Source organism: Perognathus longimembris, chromosome 12 (assembly GCF_023159225.1).
Source record: "Perognathus longimembris pacificus isolate PPM17 chromosome 12, ASM2315922v1, whole genome shotgun sequence".
In the NCBI taxonomy this organism is placed as follows: Eukaryota; Metazoa; Chordata; class Mammalia; order Rodentia; family Heteromyidae; genus Perognathus; species Perognathus longimembris.
In genome coordinates, this window is record NC_063172.1 from 57,666,278 (window position 1) to 57,687,871 (window position 21,594).

General features: G+C 45.7%; 1 protein-coding gene across 2 annotated transcripts in view; it reads left to right on the forward strand.

Moving 5' to 3' along the window:
- The window catches only part of Lyn (LYN proto-oncogene, Src family tyrosine kinase), a 132,236-nt gene that overhangs the window by 82,842 nt on the left and 27,800 nt on the right, over window positions 1-21,594 (forward strand). For both annotated transcript variants that reach the window (XM_048359181.1, XM_048359180.1), the window contains exons 9-10: window positions 2,117-2,299; window positions 6,208-6,284. In XM_048359181.1, coding sequence (XP_048215138.1) covers window positions 2,117-2,299; window positions 6,208-6,284 — 260 coding nt within the window. The remainder of the gene's footprint in view (window positions 1-2,116; window positions 2,300-6,207; window positions 6,285-21,594) is intronic.

Here is a 21,594-nt window from a genome sequence, read left to right on the forward strand (position 1 = left end):
GCAGCACTGACTGTGTGGTCAGCGGGAAGGAGGCTGCTCTGTCAGCATACTTCACAGGCCCACTGGGATACATACAATCACCAGTTTTGCGCTTGACCCTCACTGATGCTCAGAACAGAGCATGGAAAAGGGCCTCGCCGAGCTGTCAAGCTGGCCCTGCCCCTGGAGACACTCACAACTCTTGCTATTTGGGGAATTTTTTAAGTTTTTGACAGGAAAGATAATTATTTCTCATTATAGCTTTATTGGCATCTGATTAGCAGTAAGATTAAGTATATTTTATGTATCTATTAGTCACTGGAATTCCTGTTTGTTTTCCTTTTTAATACCCATACAAACCCTTACCTGCATGGCTGGGAATATGGCCTAGTGGTAAAGTGCTCGCCTCTTATACATGAAGCCCTGGGTTCGATTCCCCAGCGCCACATATATAGAAAATGGTCAGAAGTGGCACTGTGGTTCAAGTGGCAGAGTGCTAGCCTTGAGCAAATAAAAGAAGCCAGGGACAGTGTTCAGGCCCTGAGTTCAAGGCCCAGGACTGGCAAAAAAAAAACAACAACTAACAAACCCAAAAACAAAACCCAACCAAACCCTTACCTACTTTTATGGACTTGAAAGAATTATTTCTGGATTCTGGGTACCAGTTCCTTATTAGTTATTTGTTGTGAGAGTGTCTTCTTTTTCTGGCTGAACTTTATCATGGACATATTCCTGTAATAACAACCCATTTGTAAATTAGTAAAAAAAAAAAAAATAGAGCCAGGCACTAGCAACTCACCCCTGTAATCCTAGCTACTCAAGAGGCTGATAATTGAGGATCGCAGTTTGAAGCCAGCCCAGAAAGGAAAATCCATGCGTCTCTAATCCTCAATTAAGGATGCACAAGCCAAAGATGGAGCTTTGGCTCAAGCAGTAGAGTGCTAGCCATGAGCAAAAAAGCTCAGGAACAGTGCCTAGGTCCTGACTTTTAAGTCCAGTCAGTGCATGCACAAGCACGCACACACACACACACACACACACACACACACTTAAAATAGAATCCTCTTGATTCCAATGTAATTTACAAGGCTTTTGATAGTAAAAATTACTGTTAAAATCAATAGAGAAAATCATGTTTCTCATAATTGTATGTTTAAATGGAAAATCAATTTAATACCTTCATGATTCTGTGCTTTTATGGATTGTAGCTTTTGGTATTGTTTCCTTTTTGCTGGTACCAGGGTTTTAAACTCAGGACGTTGAGCTTACTTGACTTGCTTACTCAAGTGGTACTCTACTACTTGAGCCATGCTTCCAGCACTATGTATTGGTCTGAACTGGCCAAAAGAAAAATCATTAGCTAGTCCTGACTAATTACTTGTATTGTAACACTTTTTCTTTTATATTTGAGGGTTTGGAAATTGAAACACAACTTGTTTTCTTTAAAAAAAAAAACACACTTCTTTTATACAAGCAGTCACTGACAAATTTAATAAGAACAGGAAAAAAAAAACCAAGAGAAAGAAGTTTACCCGCACATTCTTCCACCCAGAAGCAATCTTGTTATTTAATTGTGCTTCATCTCTCTTGTGTACCCCCATAAGGTAGGATTACCCATAATATAGCCAGTATTTCACATGGGTTTATTTTGGGGGTGATCTCTCTCTCTCTTTCTGTCTCTCTGTCTCTGTCTCCTCTCTCTCTGTGTCTCTCTCTGTGTCTCCTCTTTCTCTCTCTCTCTCTTTCTCTCTCTCTCTCCCTCTCTCTGTAGGTATATGTGTGTGTGTGGCAGGCTTGTGAAGTTTAGAATTTATTTATTTTTTTTAGGTTTCAGGTAACCCTGTCTTAGCTAGAGGAATATACTCATAGTTCTTGTGGTAGAGTAGAAATAGAATCTGTCTACCATTTTGAAAAACAAACTTGATTTTACAATCATTTTAGATTTTTTTTTAAAAAAGAAAGCCCAAGGAATGTCCCTAGACCCTTCATCCAGCCTCCTCTGATTTTAAGATTAAATAGTATTTTATCGACAGCACTCCTTGCCTAGTCACCGGATTGTTCTGTAACTCCTTTGCTGCGGCGACGGCGTGGACTTTCCCATGTGACGCAGCCCGCCCGCCTTCTTCTTCCTCCGTAGGTTACTATAACAACAGCACTAAAGTGGCCGTGAAGACCCTGAAGCCTGGCACCATGTCTGTGCAAGCCTTCCTGGAAGAAGCCAACCTCATGAAGAGCCTGCAGCACGACAAGCTCGTGAGGCTCTACGCCGTGGTCACCCGGGAGGAGCCCATCTACATCATCACCGAGTACATGGCCAAGGGTGAGGGACCCCGCACCTCTGACGGGGGACGGAACACAGACAGGGAAGAGTTCAAGTAGCTAGAGGAAACGCAAACGATTTTCATTGTAAAACAGCATAGGCACAACAGAAAACCAGAAACTCTTGAGAAAACAAAGCATAGCTATAAACCTACTCAATCTCTCTCTCTTTTTTGTCAGTGGTAGGGCTTGAACTCAGGGCCTGGGTACTGTCCCTGAACATTTTCACTCAACACTAGCACTCCACCACTTTGGGCCACAGCTCCACTTGTGGTTGTCTGGTGGTTAACTGGAGATAAGAGTCTCATGGACTTTCCTGCCCCAGCTGGCTTTGACCTGCAACCCTCTGATCTCAGCCTCCTGACTAGCTAGGATTACAGGGGTGAGCCACCAGTGCCTGGCAGCCTACACAATCTTACAGGCCATGTTATGTAATAGATGCACAGTCCTTTGGATACGAATAGCAGTTGCTTATTAACCCAAGACTAATTCTCCAAACCCGACTCCAATAAATAGTTGTCAATTAGGAATTTCAAAGGAGAATATTTTGGTAATGTACTGAAAATGTTATAAAACTAGTTCACTTTATTAGCAATTATCTAAAAGCTCAGAGTGTCACTCAAATATATGGCTCAATGCTAGAGAGCTTGCCCAAATACAAAGTTCCAAAGTAGTGAATTTTAAAAAAAAAAAAATTTTTTTTTTTTGGCCAGTCCTGGGCCTTGGACTCAGGGCCTGAGCACTGTCCCTGGCTTCTTCCCGCTCAAGGCTAGCACTCTGCCTCTTGAGCCACAGCGCCGCTTCTGGCCATTTTCTGTATATGTGGTGCTGGGGAATCGAACCTAGGGCCTCGTGTATCCGAGGCAGGCACTCTTGCCACTAGGCTATATCCCCAGCCTTAAAATTTATTTTTGATCATGGGGCTTGAACTCAGGGCCTACGTGCTATCCCTGAGCTCTTTAGCTCAAGCCTAGCGCTCTACCACTTTGAGATACAGCTCCACTTCTGGTTTTCTGGTGGTTAATTGGAGTCTCACAGACTCTCCAAGCAGGGCTGCTGGCTTTGAACCTTGGTCCTCAGATCTCAGTCTCCTGAGTAGCTAGGATTGTAAGTGTGAGCCCCTTACCCAGCTAGTGTGGAGTGTTTTTTAAACCCAACAAGATTGAATTCCCTGAAGAGGAAGCTTCCAGAAAGCACCATTTCTTCTGTTGTTATCACCTTCTGATAAGGGGCTTTGGAGCGCCATCTCGCTGGCTCACTTCCCGTTCCTTAGAGCGACTGATAAACTGGCAAGTGCTTTTTCTTTTTTTTTTTTTTTGGCCATACTGTGGACTGAAGCTTGAGGTTGCTCTCCAGCTCTCTGTCACTTGAACCATACCTCTAGCCCTGTCTGCCCTGATGACTTTTGAGATATGGTCTTGCTTCCTACTGGAGCACACCTGGACTGCCACCAACCTGTTTGAGGCCTCCCGCCATACCTGAGGTGACAGGTGTGTGCCACAGTGCCCAGCTTCTTCTAAGTTAGGATCTCAAGCTACTCGGGCTGGCCTGGAACTTCCATGTTTCCAAACTCGGACTCTCACGTTGCTTGGAGTGACAGACACAGAGCAAGCACTGTGCCCAGCTTCAAGTGTATTTAAAAGAAAAAAAAGTGGGCTGGGAATGTGGCTTAACGGTAGAGTGCTTGCCTAGTGTGCATGAAGCCCTGGGTTCGATTCCTCAGTACCACATACACAGAAAAAGTCAGAAGTGGTGCCGTGGCTCAAGTAGTAGAGCCTTGAGCAAAAGAAGCTCAAGGGCAGTGACCAGGTCAAGCCCCAGGACCAGCAAAAAAAAAAGTCTTTGGGCCAGGTGCGAGTAGCTCACACCTGTAATTATAGTGACTTGAGAGACTAAGAATGAGAGGATTGTGGTTCCAGGCCCTTCCAGGCAGAAAAGCTCGAGACCCTTTATCCACACACAGCTAAGCGTGGCGACCGCGGTGCATGCCTGCCTTCTCTAGTTGGGAGGCTAGCATTGGGAAGATCTTGGTTCAAGATCAATTCAAGGAGACAAATTGCTGAGATACCATCTCAATGAAGGGAAGCCGGATGAGGCCAGGGCCTGGCATCCTAGCAGTGACCGGAAACCCGACCGCAGCTCAGGAACGCATCGGGTGGGAAGCAAGTCACTGTCCTAAAGTAAGCCAGCCAAAGCAGGGCCGGAGGCATGGCTCCCATAGGTGCCCACTTAGCAAGCATGAGCCCTGAGTTCCCATCTCAGTACCTTAGAAAAGAGAAAGCAATATAGTAAATAGTCTCAAGTTGACATTCGTTTCATGCATAGTGGAGATTATAGTGTGATAAAACAGCTAAAGATGAATGTTGTATTTCTTCTGTAATAACTGTTGATATTTGGGAATGGCAGTTGCTCTAAGTTCTTCCATAAAACAGTTAAATAAAACAAAGCTGGACACCAGTGGCTCAAGCCTGTAATCTGAACTACTCAGGAGGCTGAGGAATGCAGTTTGAAGCCAGCCCAAGCAGGAAAGTCCCTGAGACTCTTATCTCCAATTCACTGCCCACAAGCTGACAAGCTGGAAGTGGAGTTGTGGCTCAAGTGGAAGAGCACTAACCTTGATCCCCAAAACCTCAGAGACAGCACCCAGGCCTTGAGTTCAAGCCCCAGGCTGGGCACCCACAAAAACAATACTGAAAGATCAAACAGCAAAATTAATGCAACTGTGCTCTTATGCTTTGAGTTTCTGTAGCCCAGAAGCCAGACTCAAGACCCTATACTTTTTGTAGTTTAATAAATGTCGTTGCTTTAACTAATACTGTTCTTAATTATAAATGTAGATGTGAGACTTTTCTCTGTTACCACATATTTGACTTTTCTTGGGTAAACTCACCTAATCAGTGGTCCAAGGACTGAGTCCTGTTGTTCTGTGTCTTGGATGAAGTGGCCAAACTACTTTCCAGGCACTGTGTCTTGTGCTTTAAACCCATCCCCTGAGTACAACCTCACAAGAATGCCAACTGAGCTACCATGCTGCTCACTCTACAGAGACTTGACTGGAGTAAGCATCCACTAAGGCTACTTGTGAAATTAGTACTTTTCAGCTCTGGGGAAAATGCAGGTCTTGTTCTAAAAATGAGAATACCAAAGGAAATGGAAGAGTTGCTCTGTGTTATGCTACTATTTAGGAAGGGTTGTTTGTTTGTTGTGACAGTACTGGGGCTAGAATGCAAGGCCTGGGCACTGTCCTTGAGCTTTTTCACTCAGGGTTGGTACTCTACCACTTGAGCCATAGCTCCACTTCTGGTTTCTGGCATATAGTTAGACATTAGAGTCTAATGGACTTTCCCGCTCAGGTTGGCTTCAAACCATGATCCTCAGACCTCAGCTTCTGCGTAGCTAGGATTCCAGGTGTGAGGCACAGCATCTGGCTGGAAGGTCAAATTTTTTTTCCCAGCGTTGCAACTCTTCAAGCACCGGTGGCATATGCTGAGTCCTGTGCTTTCTGCCGGGTATAGACCGGGGCAAGCCCTGGTGTCTCGTAAGGGCAGGAGCTTTGTGAGGACTTGCTTACTGAGTGTCTATTCCCGAGGAGCTTCTGCATGTCAGGACTGCAGTAGGCTATTCACTGTACCGGAGGCTGGTGCGTGACTACACCCAGCTGTGGAGAGAGTATTGGTATCAACATCACGCTTCCTCACCTGCACCCCATACTGGGTTTAACATCATGTTGAAGGTTACAAACTGTTCCAAGGAAAGGCTTTATGATCGTATAGAACTGCAAAGCACATCATTTTGTGGGGTCTTCTCCACAGTAGTAATGATGCTTTGTATTTTATTTAGGTGTGTGTGTGTGTGTGTGTGTGTGTGTGTGTAATGAGTGACACTAACCTATCCTTTCTCTGCACACAGGCAGTTTGCTGGACTTCCTCAAGAGTGACGAAGGCGGCAAGGTGCTGCTCCCAAAGCTCATTGACTTTTCAGCTCAGGTAAAGTATTAGAAAGCCCACTGTGCATATAAAGCTGCAAAGAGCCCTTCCACTTCAAACTCAACATGTAACCTCTGTTCTGGAGAGACGTGATTACGAGAAGCAAAAACCTGCAGTGTGTCCACGTCCCCTTCCTCCACGGGGCTAAGGAGGTTTTCACATAGGATGTGTGCACGTCTCCATGGCAGCTTCCGTGAGACAAGTCAGCATTTTCATGCAGCTGTCACTTCCCACAAGTTATGGAAATAGTGTGGCTGAACCGAGCCCTTTGCTCAGCATCTTGGAGGGGGTGAGTTTGTATTGTGAGTAGCGTTAGTCATGTAAGTGTTTCATTCTGTGGTGTAAGTCTAGGGGAGTGGGGAGAAGCCAGGTGTCAGTGTCTCACGCCTCTACTCCTAACTGTTCGGGGAGGCTGAGATCTGAGGATTGCAATTCGAAGCCAACCTGGGTAGGAAAGTCCATAAGACTCTTATCTCCAAAAAAGCCAGAAGTGGCACTGTGGGCTCAAGTGATAGAGAACTATCCTTGAGCAAAAAGAAGGTCAGGGACAGTGCCCAGGCCCTGGGCACAAGACCAGCAAGATAAAATCTAGAAAAAACATGAACTGTATTCCTTTCCTTTTCTTCCCCTTCTCACTCCTTCTGGTTGGCTATGTCCTTAGGATTCTGAGAAATAATCACCTATACTATTCCTAGTACTGACCTAGGAGCTGCCAATTCTTTGGCACTAGAATCACTTATTTCCTGAAGCATGTTTAAGAGCAGGGGCGAGCTACCCAGAAATGGAACAGTGCTGATTAGAATAGCAAGGAAAAGCACTTTTGAATGATGCCAGCTACTGGCTTTTAATCGTTTTATTGTGCTTGGTAATCATGTTGAGAAATTTGCTTGATTTCTTCCTCCGTCCTGGCCATAAGTGTCTCATGCCTGGAAGGTACCATAACATCTCAGGTGCATAGCGCAGATGAATTATAGACATTCTGAGAAAGGTGGCCTCTTTCTTTCCTCCAGTGCTCTTTGAGTTGGGAAACACATAAAGCCTTCTTGGGAAGATGAGGTCAAAAGAATGTATAAGAACCCAGGGACTATATTTCATGGGAACTATCATCAGAGCACAGACCCTACAATAGACTGTTGTGGGCAGAGCGGTAGAGTTCAACCTCTGATGACAAGTAGGCTTTGTGTCCAGGCTACCCAATATCTGTGCCGCTTTCAGGAAGTGATTGGCCTGTGCCTCTTTGGGTTAGGTTGTTTGCCTATAGGACAGGAATGGTAACTCCTCCGTTGAGGAGTGCTCCAGGTCAAATCACATGCTAGCAGGGCGCAAGCACTTCCCAGCTTGTGGAAGAGAGCTGGGGACATGGCGTAGGGGCCAGCCCTATCATTGCAGTGCAGGTGTATGAAGAAATCACCTGCTCAGCCCTCATTGCATCTGAGTGAATTTGGCATTCTGTTATCCAGAAGCCAGCTGTGATCTGCTATGCCAGGGTCTCATACAAACAGAAGCCAAAATTGCGGTGGATCGCAGGGGAGAGGGGAGGATCCAGCAGTCCTGCCTTCTTACTTCCATCCTCAAGCCTTCTATCCTGGCCCGAGAGGTCCTGTGGCACTCAACGAATCCAGGTCCACATTTTGCAGGCCACTGCTTTATAGAGAAAATAAGGTTCTGTATGAATTCCATGTAGATAATAGGACAAGAAATGGAGAAAGCAGAAGTCTGATAAACACATGTATCACTTGACATAGATAGACAACGCCCACTTCTCAGTGGTGGCGAGGGTATCTTCTATTGAACGAGAGACTTGAGGACTGTGGTGAACGTTTGTCAGATGGGTCAAGGACCGGGAAAGTGGGTCATGTGGTCAGGAGGGCTGAGTAGCCATTGCTGCTCCCACCTGTCTGAAGGTTTGATCTGCCCTGAAGCTCCACGGGGTAGAAATTCCACACACTGGGATTATGCTTTCTTTCCTGCATGGATTTGTTTTATATTTGATTTTGTATCTCTTATCTCATCAAACATTAACTTGAGATAGTCAAGGCTTTTGAGGTACAACTTTGAACTCCATGGCTATGCTTTAACTTTGTCAGTTCCTCCTGTTACTACAAAGAGTAACTTGCTCTAACTGTTAGTTAAGCTGATGGAAAAGCTTCTTTCTTGACATGCAGGATGCCTGACCCATGGGACTGTCAGATGTAGGTACCCTGCAGACTGAGTTGTCTCTGCTGTGGTAGACCTGAGTTCTCGGTGGTAGGAGGGGATAAGGGAGAATCGAGCCAGCACTGCTGGTCTCTGCAGAACCAGGTGACTTGTCCTGGAGGAGCTCTTGGCTGCCTGACCTAGGGTCTCCTTCCTGGCAGGTGGCCACTGATAGAACTGGTGAAACATCTAGATAAGTACGTGGGCTGTCCGATGCCACTGGGAGGTCCCAGTCCAGCAGTCATGTACATTCAGTGCAAAAGTTACTTCCCTTGCTTCCTGCCTCTCTCCCTCTCTTTCTTCCTTTTTTTTTTGGGGGGGGGCACTTTATAGTATTGGTACTGGGGCTTGAATTCAGGGCCTGGATGCTATCTCTCTTAGCTTTTTTGCTCAATATTGGCCTTTTATCACTTGAGCTAATAATGGCCTTTTATCACTTGAGCCACAGCTCCACTTTGGGCTTTTTTTGGTAGCTTCTTGTATCTCACGGATTTTCCTGCCCCAGCTGGCTTGGAAGTACAATCCTTAGATCTATGCCTCCTCAGTAGCAAGGATGGCAGGTGTAGAGGCATACCGACTACCAATTCCTAGCGCACTCTCTCTCTCTCTCTCTCTCTTGCTCTCTCTCTCTCTCTTTATGCCAAGGTTAAACATAAATCCTCACACCTGCTAAGCATTTGCTCTATCATTAAGCTGTACTCATAGCTGAAATTAATTTTCTGTATGACCAAACACTAGCTACTTTGGAGTCCCTCTTTGTTTGAGGTTCATTCTAGTCCTTCCCAGGAGCTGATGAGACCAGCTGGTGCCTTGTCACTCATTCTGTTGGTTTCATTTGCTTGTAGCCTTTCCTGCTCTGATACTGATCATGGAGGAAGGGGCCTTACCCCTCAACAAGGAGGGGCATCTCTTTTGCCCCTGAAATCCCATCCTTCACACATCTGCCCTTTGGTAACGGCTCCCAGTGCTGTCCAAAAGCCCTCAGTGCCTTTCTGCTTGGTGGTGCCCACCAGGCCTCCTCCTCCTTCAGGTATCATTCCAAAATTCTCTCCCCACCAACAAAACCATCACTTATTTTCATTGTTGTTGTTGTTGTTTTCTCCACTAGCTAACTCTGTTACTTTTCCATACTGAAATAGCAAACAACTAATAAACATCAGTAAAGCTGGGGCAGGCTACTAGCTGGTGTCCAGATACTTAGACAATCCAATCTATTCTCTACCTTTATTACAGTTCACTGTCTCGGGTGGAAATTTAGGGAAAGAGCAATAAAATGAGTCTATTTGGTATCTGAGCCTTGGCTAAATTAGTAGGCAATGAGTAAATAGTACAATACATTGATGATGGCTTTCTCTGATAAATCAGTAGGGACAACAGATGAGAAACTGAGTGTTGGCAAGGGGGTGTGGTTAGACTCAACGATTTTTTACACTCGAGATTGGTTATTATAAATAGAAATAAGTCCATTTGCTTAATCACAGCCCAGGAAATAGGGCAACTGGCAAGGGGCAAAGTTGGGACTTTTCCCACTGTTTCTTCTTCCCTCTTCCCAGCATCAAGTTTCCCATGCTCTATCCACCCCTCCCCACAGCCCATCAAGACGGGAAGTGGCTGGGTGCGCATGACCGCCTGCCAGTCCACCTGAGAACTAACTTCATCACTTCCTGTCTCAGGAGAAGCTCTGAAAGGCTTGTCACAGTCTACGTGGAATCCACATTCTCCCTCCATCCCTCAGCCCAGCCGGAACAAGCTCTTCCTTTCCACTTGATGGAGAGGAAGACATTTTGACCATTACACATTTAACCACTGCTTTTCTCAATGAAGCAACGTACCCAAGGAAGCAATTCTGTGCTTGTGGGACCGGAGATAGGAAAATGACCCTTTCTGAAGGAAGCTTGACATTGCAGGCAGAATGACTTTGCATATTTCTCTTCTATCCTTTACTCCAGATAAGAGGAACAACTTGGTGGCAAGGGGGAGGCCTGGGAGATACTGCAGCAGAAGTAGAAATGGAAGTGTGTGCAAACTGCCCGCAAGAAAGGGCAAGTCACCATGCCCGAGGAGGACTCAAAAATCCTCTTGTCAGTCACACCCAGGAAACTGCTCTTTGTCAGCAACATAAAAGGGCCAAAACTACACAAAATGAAAACAGACAAATATCTGTGAGCAAAGTACAAAAGAAAAGGTTTTGTTATGATCAGGACAATGAGTAACATTTACTTTTGCTCCTTTGTGCTTTGACTAAAGTGTGTGTGGTGTGTGTGTGTGTGTGTGTTTGTGTGTACTGGGGCTTGAACTCGGGGCCTCACATTCTAGCTTGGCTTTTCCACTCAAGGCTGGAGCTCTACCAATTGAGCCACAGCTCCACTTCCAGCTTTTTGATGGTTAATTGGAGATAAGTCACTTAGATTTCTCTGCCTGGGCTAGGCTCAAGCCTTGATCCTCAGAGTTCAGTCTCCTAACTAGCTAGCATTACAGGCTTGAGCCACTGGCACCCAACTTTTGACTGCATTTTTACCATTATGTAATGTATGTTACACATGAGAGAAAGATAGAGAGCCAGAGAGAGAACTCAGACTTGTCCACTGTTACCCAGCTTCTGGGTGGAATTGTGGGGACTTGACCCTAGGTCTTCTGGCTGCTGATAACTGTCTCTTTCCTCATTCCTTGTCATCCCATGATCTGAATTGATCTTGTGAGCATTTTTCTTCTGATAATACCGAGATAGACTTTTTTTTGCCTCCTGTAAAGATTTTATTTATTTAACAGAGTAATGCTTTCTGTGGCTTTTTGCTGCCCCCAAAATATATTTTATCATAAATATATTCTATCATCTATGATGAAAATATATGAGTATATATATTCACTGTGCCCACAATGCAGTATTCCTCCAATATGAAGTTTTAAGCCCCATTTTAAAGTTGGAAATTGCTCACATGAAGAAGTATGTAAACTTCTTTTTGTAATTTTAAACCTTTCTAAGAAAGAGGACCTTTGAAATGTTGGGCCCTTGAGCATGTCTTATAGATTGAGAATCCCTTGTCACAAATCTAGTGAGATTCACTAGTCTATTGGTGATAAATTGGTCAAAAGGGCCCAGTCTGAAATGTTCTTTGCTAGTTTCTAGAGTGTTTGCCAATATCATCGGGTGTGATACCTTCTCAGTGCCCTTTCTTTATTCTATCTCGGTGAGGGACCTAATTAAGAAAGAAGTCAGGTTCTCATTTTCCAGCTCAGAGCTATTCAACATCACCTCTCTGCCATCGCCACCTCCTCCAGGATATCCTAATGAAGTACTTCATTTTCAGAATTCTTTTTCAATTCTAAACCTTTTTCTGTAGCCTGGGAATTGAATCCCAGCCTCCATGCATGCCAGGACGGTGGCTCTGCCACTGAGCTATACCCTTAGCCTTCCACACCCTTAGGAATAGCAGCCATTTGAACCAGCAGCAAGTGGAAGTCTCCAGTGACGACTGCTTTTAGCGCATCCGCCAGTAGACTATTATCTTCCTACTCTCGCGATCTTACCTCACTCGGGGGATGTTTTATGATCCTTCATGTCAAGGCCCCTGGCCTCCTGCTTCCTTTCTCTCCCACAAGAGCTTCTCCAGAGGGGCAAAAGGACAGCAGTGAAGTGGAATTAAATCATTTCAAACAGCCATCTGAACCAAACAGAGTCAGGGGCCCGCAGTGCAGTGAGAACAGGCGGACCCCAGTGTGCCTTCGCCGTTGCTTAGATGCCCTCATTTTCCTGCTCTACCACACCCCATAGAGCTGGTGTTCACCCTTCTACAGAACAAAGCTATTGTGGTGGTTTGGTAATGGGAACTATAGATGGTGTTAATGTTGGAGTTCAAAAATGGACCTGAGAGCCAGGAAATCGGATTCGGCCTAAGGAAAGTTACCACGATTCCCAGTGGACTCATCTGTAAGGTTAGGAGTCCCTCGGCCTTGGTTCTAGTCCTCCGTGACATGACAGATTCCCTTCTACCAAGACTGGCTATGCGAATCATCACCCCGAAATTTTAACTAAAGATTTTGAATATATTTCCTGACATTGATGGAAGATTTTGAATTGCTCTAATCCAAAGAAAGGAAAGTGACTGTGTCACATGAATAGAGTGCCCAAATGCCAGGCATATAAATGCTCTCTTTTTTAGTTTAAAATATTTTAATTATTGCATAAAAATTGTACGTATTTAAGACAAACCATATTTTGATATTTGGATATTTTGATACACATATACATGATACTTGATCATCAAATCAGGGTAATTAACATTTCCCTCTCCCCAAACATTTATCTTTTCTGCATCTGTATTGGGCATACTCAAAAATTCTCTCTCCTACCCATTTTGAAATATATAACAAATTATTATTCACAATAGCCACCCTACTGTGCTGTAGAGAACTAGGACTGTAGTTTTGGCGGTCCTGGGGTTTGAACTCAGGACCTTCACATATGCTGGTCAGGCACTCTACCACTTGAGCCTTTTAACTCTAATTTTGAACCCACTTCTATCTCTCTTGTATGAATACTGAATTTTATTCATAACTCATTTTGTTGGTTATGAAAAATTTACCAAAAGTGAAACTAAGGTTAACTGTCAGGATTGCAAAACTTGACCACATGCAGTTTTCTTCTGGAAAAAAAGAAAAGGAAAGAATAGTGAATTATGAGTTTAAAATAGTACAAAACAGGAACTCCTTTATTTCTGTCGAAGAGGCTGGGGAGAGCAGACATACTGAAGTACAGAAACCATGACTGGCTGGCTGTAAGAGAGCAAACGCAGTTGAAGACAAACGCCCCTGTTTCCTCCCCCAGAAGGCTTTGCGGTACCACTAAGAGGCTTGGAGCTCCACGAGGAGAGCTGGCCTTTGTGCCCGATCTGCTGCTTATCTTTAGACGATTTTATCCGGGGGTGGCAATTTCTGGCCAGCACTTCCGTGAGTCACAAAACAGTTTTCTCTTTGAGCCCTTGCATGGCGTCGTGCGGGCTAAAAGAACATGCAGTGGGGCCGGGGCAGGCGTGCACACTGACATGGACAGCAGAGGTAGGAGCACTGTGAAGGGAATCCTCGAGATGTTGATCCCAGTGGACCTTTGACTTAAGCACACACCCGGCTTCCCTACGTGCTCCTCTTCCTTTACCCACGTGCACTGAGCAAGGTGGAGACTGTGCTAGGGACGGGATGGGCAACAGGCATCCTGAACTCCAGGAAGGATGTGTGGGGGAGGAGGACACACATGTGGGGGGGAGGGGACAGGCCCTTGCCTGTCACAAGGCTCAGCCAATGGGCACTCACGGTAGGCTGCCTTCAGAGCACAAGGGGGATCGAGAGCACCCAGAGAAAGACAGCAGAGGGAGGGGAGCGTCCTGGAGGAGGTGTTAGTTCTGATACCACTTTGGATTTTTTGTTTGGATCCTTGATCCAATTAATTGATCCAAGATCAGTTGGTCCTCATTTCCAAGTAACGGGTTACAGACTTGAATCACCACATCCAACCTGTTACTGTTTTTGAAGTTATATTTAAGGTAGGCTTGGTTTTCGCCTAGGAAGGAAAAAATGGAAATGAAATGCAGACAGTGTGTGTTAATTGGTCTTTAAAAAATAGTTGCAGCCAGGTGCTAGTGGCTCATGCCTATAATCCTAGCTACGCAGGAGGTTGAGATCTGGGGACCATGCTGGCCAAGGCAGAAAAATTTGTGACTCTTAGCTCCAGTTAAAAAAGTAAATAAATAAGCCAGAAGTAGAGCTGTGGTTCCCATGATAGAGTGCTAGCCTTGAGCAAAAAGCTCAGGGACAACATGCAGGCACTGCACTGAGTTCAAGCTCCAAGAGCACGTGCGTGTGCGCACACACACACACACACACACACGTTTTGTAACTTTCTATAGAAAAAACTTTTCTCCCCTCCCCCCACTCAGAACAAGTGTTTAAAGAAATTTGTAATTATAACTGTATAGACTCAGGAGTTTTGTAATATGCAACAGAATCATTGTTCTTCAGTGGAATCACTGAAGTATCCTTCCCCCCTCACTCCACCCTCCAACCCCCCCCCCCCCCCCCCGCTGTCAGGACAGTCTGACTGTTCATTCTGAGGTGGGCAGGACCTGGAGTGCACTTGCTCTGAGAGCCCGGAGGCTGCACACCTTTGCTTCGATCCTGCATTGCCCTCTGGGAAGGCATCTCTGGACTCTTGCTTTCCTGAGGCACCTCCTCTGCCGCCCGTGCCTCCCCCCCTCCCCCGCCAGCAGTCTGAGGCCCCACCCGAGGCCCTAAGAGAGCCCACAGTAGCCACAGGGCTGCCAGAAGGAGGTCCACTCAGGTGCACGGACCCCCAACAGAACTCTTACCACAGGTGCCAATCCCCCCTCCCGCCTCACCCCTGCTGTCCCCAAGTTAAGAGTTGGGCCACATGGAGTGAGTCACACAGGGTCCTAACCTTCTCAGCAAGCCGCCATAACCTGCCCAGCCCCCACCTCAGGTCCCACCTGAGAGTCATATTTACCACCCTGGTTTACCTTTGAGCGTGCTGCTTGGTGCAAAGCCATATGTCTTGTTTTGTTTTTTTGGCCAGTCCTGGGCCTTGGACTCAGGGCCTGAGCACTGTCCCTGGCTTCCTTTTTGCTCAAGGCTAGCACTCTGCCACTTGAGCTACAGTGCCACTTCTGGCCGTTTTCTGTATATGTGGTGCTGGGGAATCGAACCCAGGGCCTCATGTATATGAGGCGAGCTCTCTCGCCACTAGGCCATATCCCCAGCCCTGCAAAGCCATATGTAAATAGGCCTCTTCTCTCTTCCCTTTGCTCCTGCAGCCCATCAGACCCGCCTATGTCTTCCCCCAAAGCATATCCCTCCCGTAGGCCACGGCTATCTCATTTGTAGTTGTGCTTAACTACTATTGTCCTGGATCTATTTATATTCCATTTAAAATCCTAAATTCTTGATTCTCTACTTCCAATATCTCTGCACAAGTGATGAAGAGTGTATGTTATTTTCTGCATCACTATTCAGCTGTGAATTGAACATGTTGCCCTTCCTCTTCCTCTAACTGTGGGTTTCCTTTTCTGCACAAAATGTACCTTATTGGTCAGCATAGAGATGAGGGAAGAAGGATGTAGGATATCAGTCTATGGGGGCCTGTAGAAAAAGACAAGGAGGCTTTGCTCCACCCTCCGTGTGGAATAAAGCGCACTAGAAGAAAAGCACATTATACAGGAAAGTGTTTGAAACTGGAGCTGGTGTGGCCACCCTTAATGGAAGTGGGGAGGTTTAGAGGGTGGGGGTACGGGATACCACAACTGAACAGAGCCCGAGGCTGCCGTCGCCATGGTGAGAACCCGCGGATTCCTCTCTGCAAGCTTACAGGACATTTTCCACCCCCTCCCCTCAGTGACTGTCACCTAAGAACCCAGATCTTGCTGTATGTTACAGATCAACTCTTGGCTCATCGAGTAAGTGGTTTGTGAAACTGGGTTTTTAGACACCAGGCCCAGGGCCCAGGAGTCAGTCCCACAGTAGGTCTGGCTACTCGTCTCCGTGTGCCAAATAAAGAGACAAGATGAAGAGCAGATAAAGAAGGTCTATTGTGTGGCAACCATGGGGAGACAGCACTTCAGGTCCATCTCCAGCCATCTTCAGAGATCCAGACATGGGCTTCGGGGAGAATTGGAAGCAGAGGGTGAGAAAGGCGTTTAACATAGACTCCAGTCTCACTTATGGCCTGCTTGACCATTAGCTCAGCTTTTGTCCCAGGAAAAATTCTAGAGAGGTGATTATCCTTTCTTATTGGAACAGAACAGAAACAAAGTGGTCTGAATTTTCATCTGTTTGGGTTAACCTAAGAAGACGACCTGATGGTTATCTGGTCTTTCTTGGTGATTGCAAAATTGACCTCAGCCAAGCATAGCTCAGATCAAAGAGCCCAGATACCAAGTTGGGGTTCGGAGAGCCCAGATACAAAGTTGAGGTTCGAGAGTCTTAGGTAATCCACAGGACCCAGAAAAAGCTTTTTTTTTTTTTTTAAGTTGCCTCTTCTATGTGTACTGCAGTGATTAAGCAGGACCGTGGGTGTCTCTTAGCTGAAATTTCCCTATGCTTTGTAAGGAATGGCACCGCCTGGCCCTCTCTTCTGTTTGCATACCCCACTGCTTTCCTTCACTCCGTACCCCAGCTTTGAAGTCCATGCCCTTAGATAATCTTTTCTCAGGTGACGTGCGGTTCTCGGCGCGTGCCGCCTGTGACTTGTTCTAACACACACGTCACTGTTCCTAGTCTGCATACCTTCACACTAGGTCTCTCTTTCTTGACTTCCTGTCCCCTTGGACTCTGCCCTCCTCCCCAGTGAGCCACTTGGTGCAGTAACCAATACTTCAAGCTGCTTCCTTGCTATTTCTGCCTCAGCCCACCACCTCCCTTCGGCCCGGTTCACTCTCCAGCACGCCACCTCCACAGCTTCCACCGGTTCCTTCACACCTTCCTTGTCCCCATTTTCCCACCCACTGCATGGCTTTGTGCGCTTTTCCCCTCGCTTTTGCATGCTCCTTTGCTGCTCTTTGGCCTACTTGCCTGGTAAAGTCCTTGCCCTTAGCAAACCCAACGCTTCACTCTGCACAACAGCCCTGGCCAGCACTGAGACTGCTGCTGACCTTTAGCACCTCTGAGTCAAGATCTCTATCCTGAGGACTTGAATCCCACTCCAAGTCACCAGTCCAGTCCTTCTCTCTGGTTGCTAGGCAACAGTGTCTTACCCTTGGGGGTTGCTCCTCCCCCCCCCCCAAACCTTCTACTCATCCAGGGCCATCTGATGAGAAGGGCCTCCTCTTCCACCAGCTGTTGCCGGCCTTCCTGATGGGGCCTCTGCCCTGTGTTATGCGTTGGGTCCTAGCTTCTCTTGCTGTTTCTAGACCTTGGTCTAGAAATTCTGCACAGCATTTTCTCTTCACTTCTGTCTGGTTACCACTTCTGCATTTCCCTCTCCAGCTCCCTGCTCGCTCCTCCTCGCTACAGCAAGAGTCCTTCCAAGACCCTCCTTATGTTTTCCAATCCCCTTACTCCTGCTTTACCTTGAAGATACTACTGCCTGTCCAAAGTGTATCTCCCTGCAAACCCACCTGTGTGTGTGTGTGTGTGTGTGTGTGTGCACGTGCACGTGCACTCACTATGGCTTAAACTCAGGGCCTGGCACTGTCCCTGAGCTTTTGTGCTCAAGACAGACACTCTATCACTTGAGCCACAGCTTCACTTCCAGTTTTGGGTTGGTTAACTAAGAATCTCACAGACTTTCCTGCCTGTGCTGGCTTTGAACCTGTGCTGGCTTTGAACCAAGATCCTCAGATCTCGGCCTCCCAAGTAGCTAGAATTACAGTTGTGAGGTGCCTGCGCTCAGCCAAAGCTTCTCTTAACCCCTCAGTGTGTCATCGGTTACACACCCAACACTAAATTCAGGGCTAGCCCTCAGACTCCTGCTAGGTGAGTTTGATGCGATCGGCCTCACATCTGTCTAATGCGTTTTCTTTCACTTGGTTTCTGAGTCACCATGTCTGCCTCCCTTCTACGTCACTGGCTATTCCCCCCAACATTTAAGTGTAGGACTCTTCAGGGTGCTTTCTCTAATCTCAGTGATTTAAAGATGGTATTAGTTTCCTAGACTGACTGTTAGGATTTTAGCTACAGAAGCTTATCCTCAGTTCTAGAGGCCAGAAGTTGGGGGTAAAAAGTCATCAGTGTCCAGGCAGCAGTGACTCACGCCTGTAATCCTAGCTACTCAGGAGGCTGAGATCTGAGGATCTGGTATCGGAGCCAGCCAAGGCAGGAAAGTCAGTGAGACTCATCTTCACCTAACTTAAAAGCCACAAGCGGAGCTGCTGGGTCAAGTGGTAGAGCACTAGGCTTTAGTGAAAAAACAGGGACAGTGCCCAGGCCCTGAGTTCATGCCCCCAGGACACACACACACACACACACACACACAATCATCAGCCAGGCTGGGCTTCCTCCACAAACTCTAGGCAGAGCTGGAAGCTTCTGGAGTTCTTTGGCTTATGATAATGTCTCTCCGATCACAGCATCTATCGTTTCATAGCCTTCTGTGAGTGCGTGCGCACGTGTGTGTGTGTGTATGTGTGTGTGTGTGTGTGTGTGTGTGTATACTGAGGCTTGAATTCACAGCCTAGATCTGTCCTTCAGCTTTTTCTCTCAAGGCTGGTGCTCTGCCTCTAGAGCCACAGATCTACTTCTAGGTGAGAGGTGGTTAATGGAGATCAGAGTCTCATGGACTTTCCTGCTTGGACTGAATTTGGACTGTGATTCCTAAGCAGCTAGGAGTACAGTTATGAGCTGTGCCTGGCTTCTCTCTACTTCTGTCCCCATTCTCCCTCTGTTCTTTTCATGCACACATCCGAGTCATTGCATTGGGCTCCACCCTGAAGGTGAGGTCTAATTCTACCTCAAACTCTTCAAATAGTTTCATCTGAAAGGATGAAATTTACAAATCAGGCCCTAGTTTGAGGTTCCAGGTGGTCATAATCTGAGGAAATGATGCTGATTTCACATCATGTGCGCCTCCCAAATACACTGGAGTTTTCTGTCCCCAACTCCAACTGCTTCCCCGAACTAACTGGCTCCCAGTTTTTCTAGGTGGTGTGTGTGATATTCAGGCTCAAATGAGAGTGGTTCCTCTCCAAAACCTCCCTACCCACTGGTTTTTCCTCTGACAATGGCAGTGCCATCTTTAGAGCTTCCAGACCCCCAACCTAATCAGATCCTTCAGCAAATAGGGTTGCTTCCACGTTCAGAGCCAGCTCCCAACACTTCTGATTCCTCCATCAGCTTCCCTGGGACTCAGCTCCCGCGAGCACCCTCCAGATGAACTGCCTAGTAACTGTCTTGTGCGTCCACTCAACCTCTCTGCCTCCTCTGAGGCCACTGGTGACGTAACAGTCCGAGTGCTGCGTATGACAATCAGATCAGCATCCTCTTGCTTGCTGGCCATCTTTGAGCCCTGTTGGATCTTAGGCTGAGTTCCCAGAGGTCACTTCTCATTTCTTTCCTCTTATTTGTATGGAAATCTGTGTTACAGGGTTTCACATGCTTTTCGGCTCATCTTAATCTCTGGATCTTTTTTGGAGTCTTGTCTTCAGTGACTAAGGAGTAGGCCCTTAGACTTAGAAGAGTCTGGAAGTAGTATTGGAGAGAATTTTCAAATGGTGTGAGTTTGTAGGTCGTACAGTATATGGGACCTATTCTCTTCCCTCATCGTGAATCTACAGCTACAGAGGAGGAATTACACTTTTGTCAACTTCTGTGTGTGTGTGTGTGTGTGTGTGTGTGTGTGTGTGTGTGTGTGTAGAGGGAGAGGGAGAGGGGACTTGAACTCAGGGCCTGAGCACTGACCCTGAATATTTTTGCTCAAGGTTACCTCTCTACCACTAGAGCCACAACTCCATTTCTGGCTTTTTGGTGGATAATTAGAGATAAGTGTCTCAAGGACTCCTCTACCTGGGCTGGCTTCAAACCCTGATCCTCAGATCTTAGCCTCCTGAGTACTAGGATTACAGGTGTGAGCGTCACCATTAACTTCTTCAATTGTCAGCTCAATCCCCCACTGAATTGGACAAGTTCTGCCTGGTGAGTTAGCATGGTCTTCCTCAGATTTGCCTTTCAAGCCCTCACCCCCACTTCTTCCGGCTTCCATGGTTTTTAGGAAAAGGAAAATTCAGGAGCAGCCATGGTAGGGAAACCTTCACAGTCACCATCCATAAACACACATTATTTTGAAAATTCACTTCAAAGGGCTTGAACTATAAATAAAGATGACTGTGGATCTATTCCAGGTATATTTGGGATTTATTAGCTCTTGTTACAGACTTCCTTTAAGTTTGTCACAGAACAAATAAGGCAGACTCTTTGCAGAGTGTAAAAATACTGCCTTTGTATGGGAATTATTTTCAGCTTAACAAACCTCTGCCTGGAAGGTGCTTGGTTTTCATTCAAGTGTGGCATAGATTCCTGCTGTGCCAGCCATCCAACATGGTATGTATATAGTTGCTGATTTCTTATTTTCTGTCTTCCTTCATTAGAAAGTAAACTTGATGGATAAAGATGGTGACCAGGTGTCTGGCCCTGGAGCAGGGGGGGGCTTTTTGTATGCAGGCAGAACTATGTTGATGGGTGATTGTACAGATAGATGGATGGATGGGTGGATGGATGGATGTGTGGATAGATGAATGGAGTTATCTAAAACAAGGAAAACCCTAATGCAGAAGAAACTTGGCTTTTAATGCACTAAAGTGGACCGGGGATGAAGTTCAGTGGTAGAAGGGTAGGTTCAATGCCTAGCACTGATAATAATGGTAATAATAAAATAATAAGAACAATAAATCAATATTATACCACAAGTGCTTTTTGTTAACCCTTGACATCGATATGATTACTTAAAAGTAAAATATATACCTAGAGGATAAACCTAGTAAGTAAAGTCTTGTAACACAAAGCAGTGATCTCTGCTTTGGAAAATTCTGTAAACATAAGAATGTTTTAAATTAAATTTTGTTTTATAACTAGCAATATTTTCTTACTAGAAATTAATACATGTTGTTGTAGAATTATTGATAAATATGACTCCAAAGGCAACTGTATTACATTTTTGTGTTCTTATGCTACAGTTCAGTCTTATTTAATTTCTCTAACAATTTTCAAACACTCACATTGACAATGGATTTTTTTAAGTCAACCTATACTGTAGTTTAGAAACTAAGACTGTCCATAATAACTCTTCAAGCACAATTTCAAAAATTCTAACTTTTCTTTCCAGATTTTAGCAGAAATTATGCTCTTTAACCTTCCAAGGATGGAATTACACTGTATATTTTACAATTCAGTTTCACAGCGCAGTGTATCTCAGACCTTTTCATATCAAGATAGGATGATTTACATCATTTAAGGCTGTGTAATATATCTGGTGTTGCTATACTGTGATTTTTTTTAAACTATTCCCTAACTGATTAGCATTTGTGCTGATTGACATGGGAGTTTGTTGTTGCTGCTTGTTTCTTAGGGGTTTTATTTATCTGTTCACTGTAACAAACAATATATGTTAGCTAGGCACCCG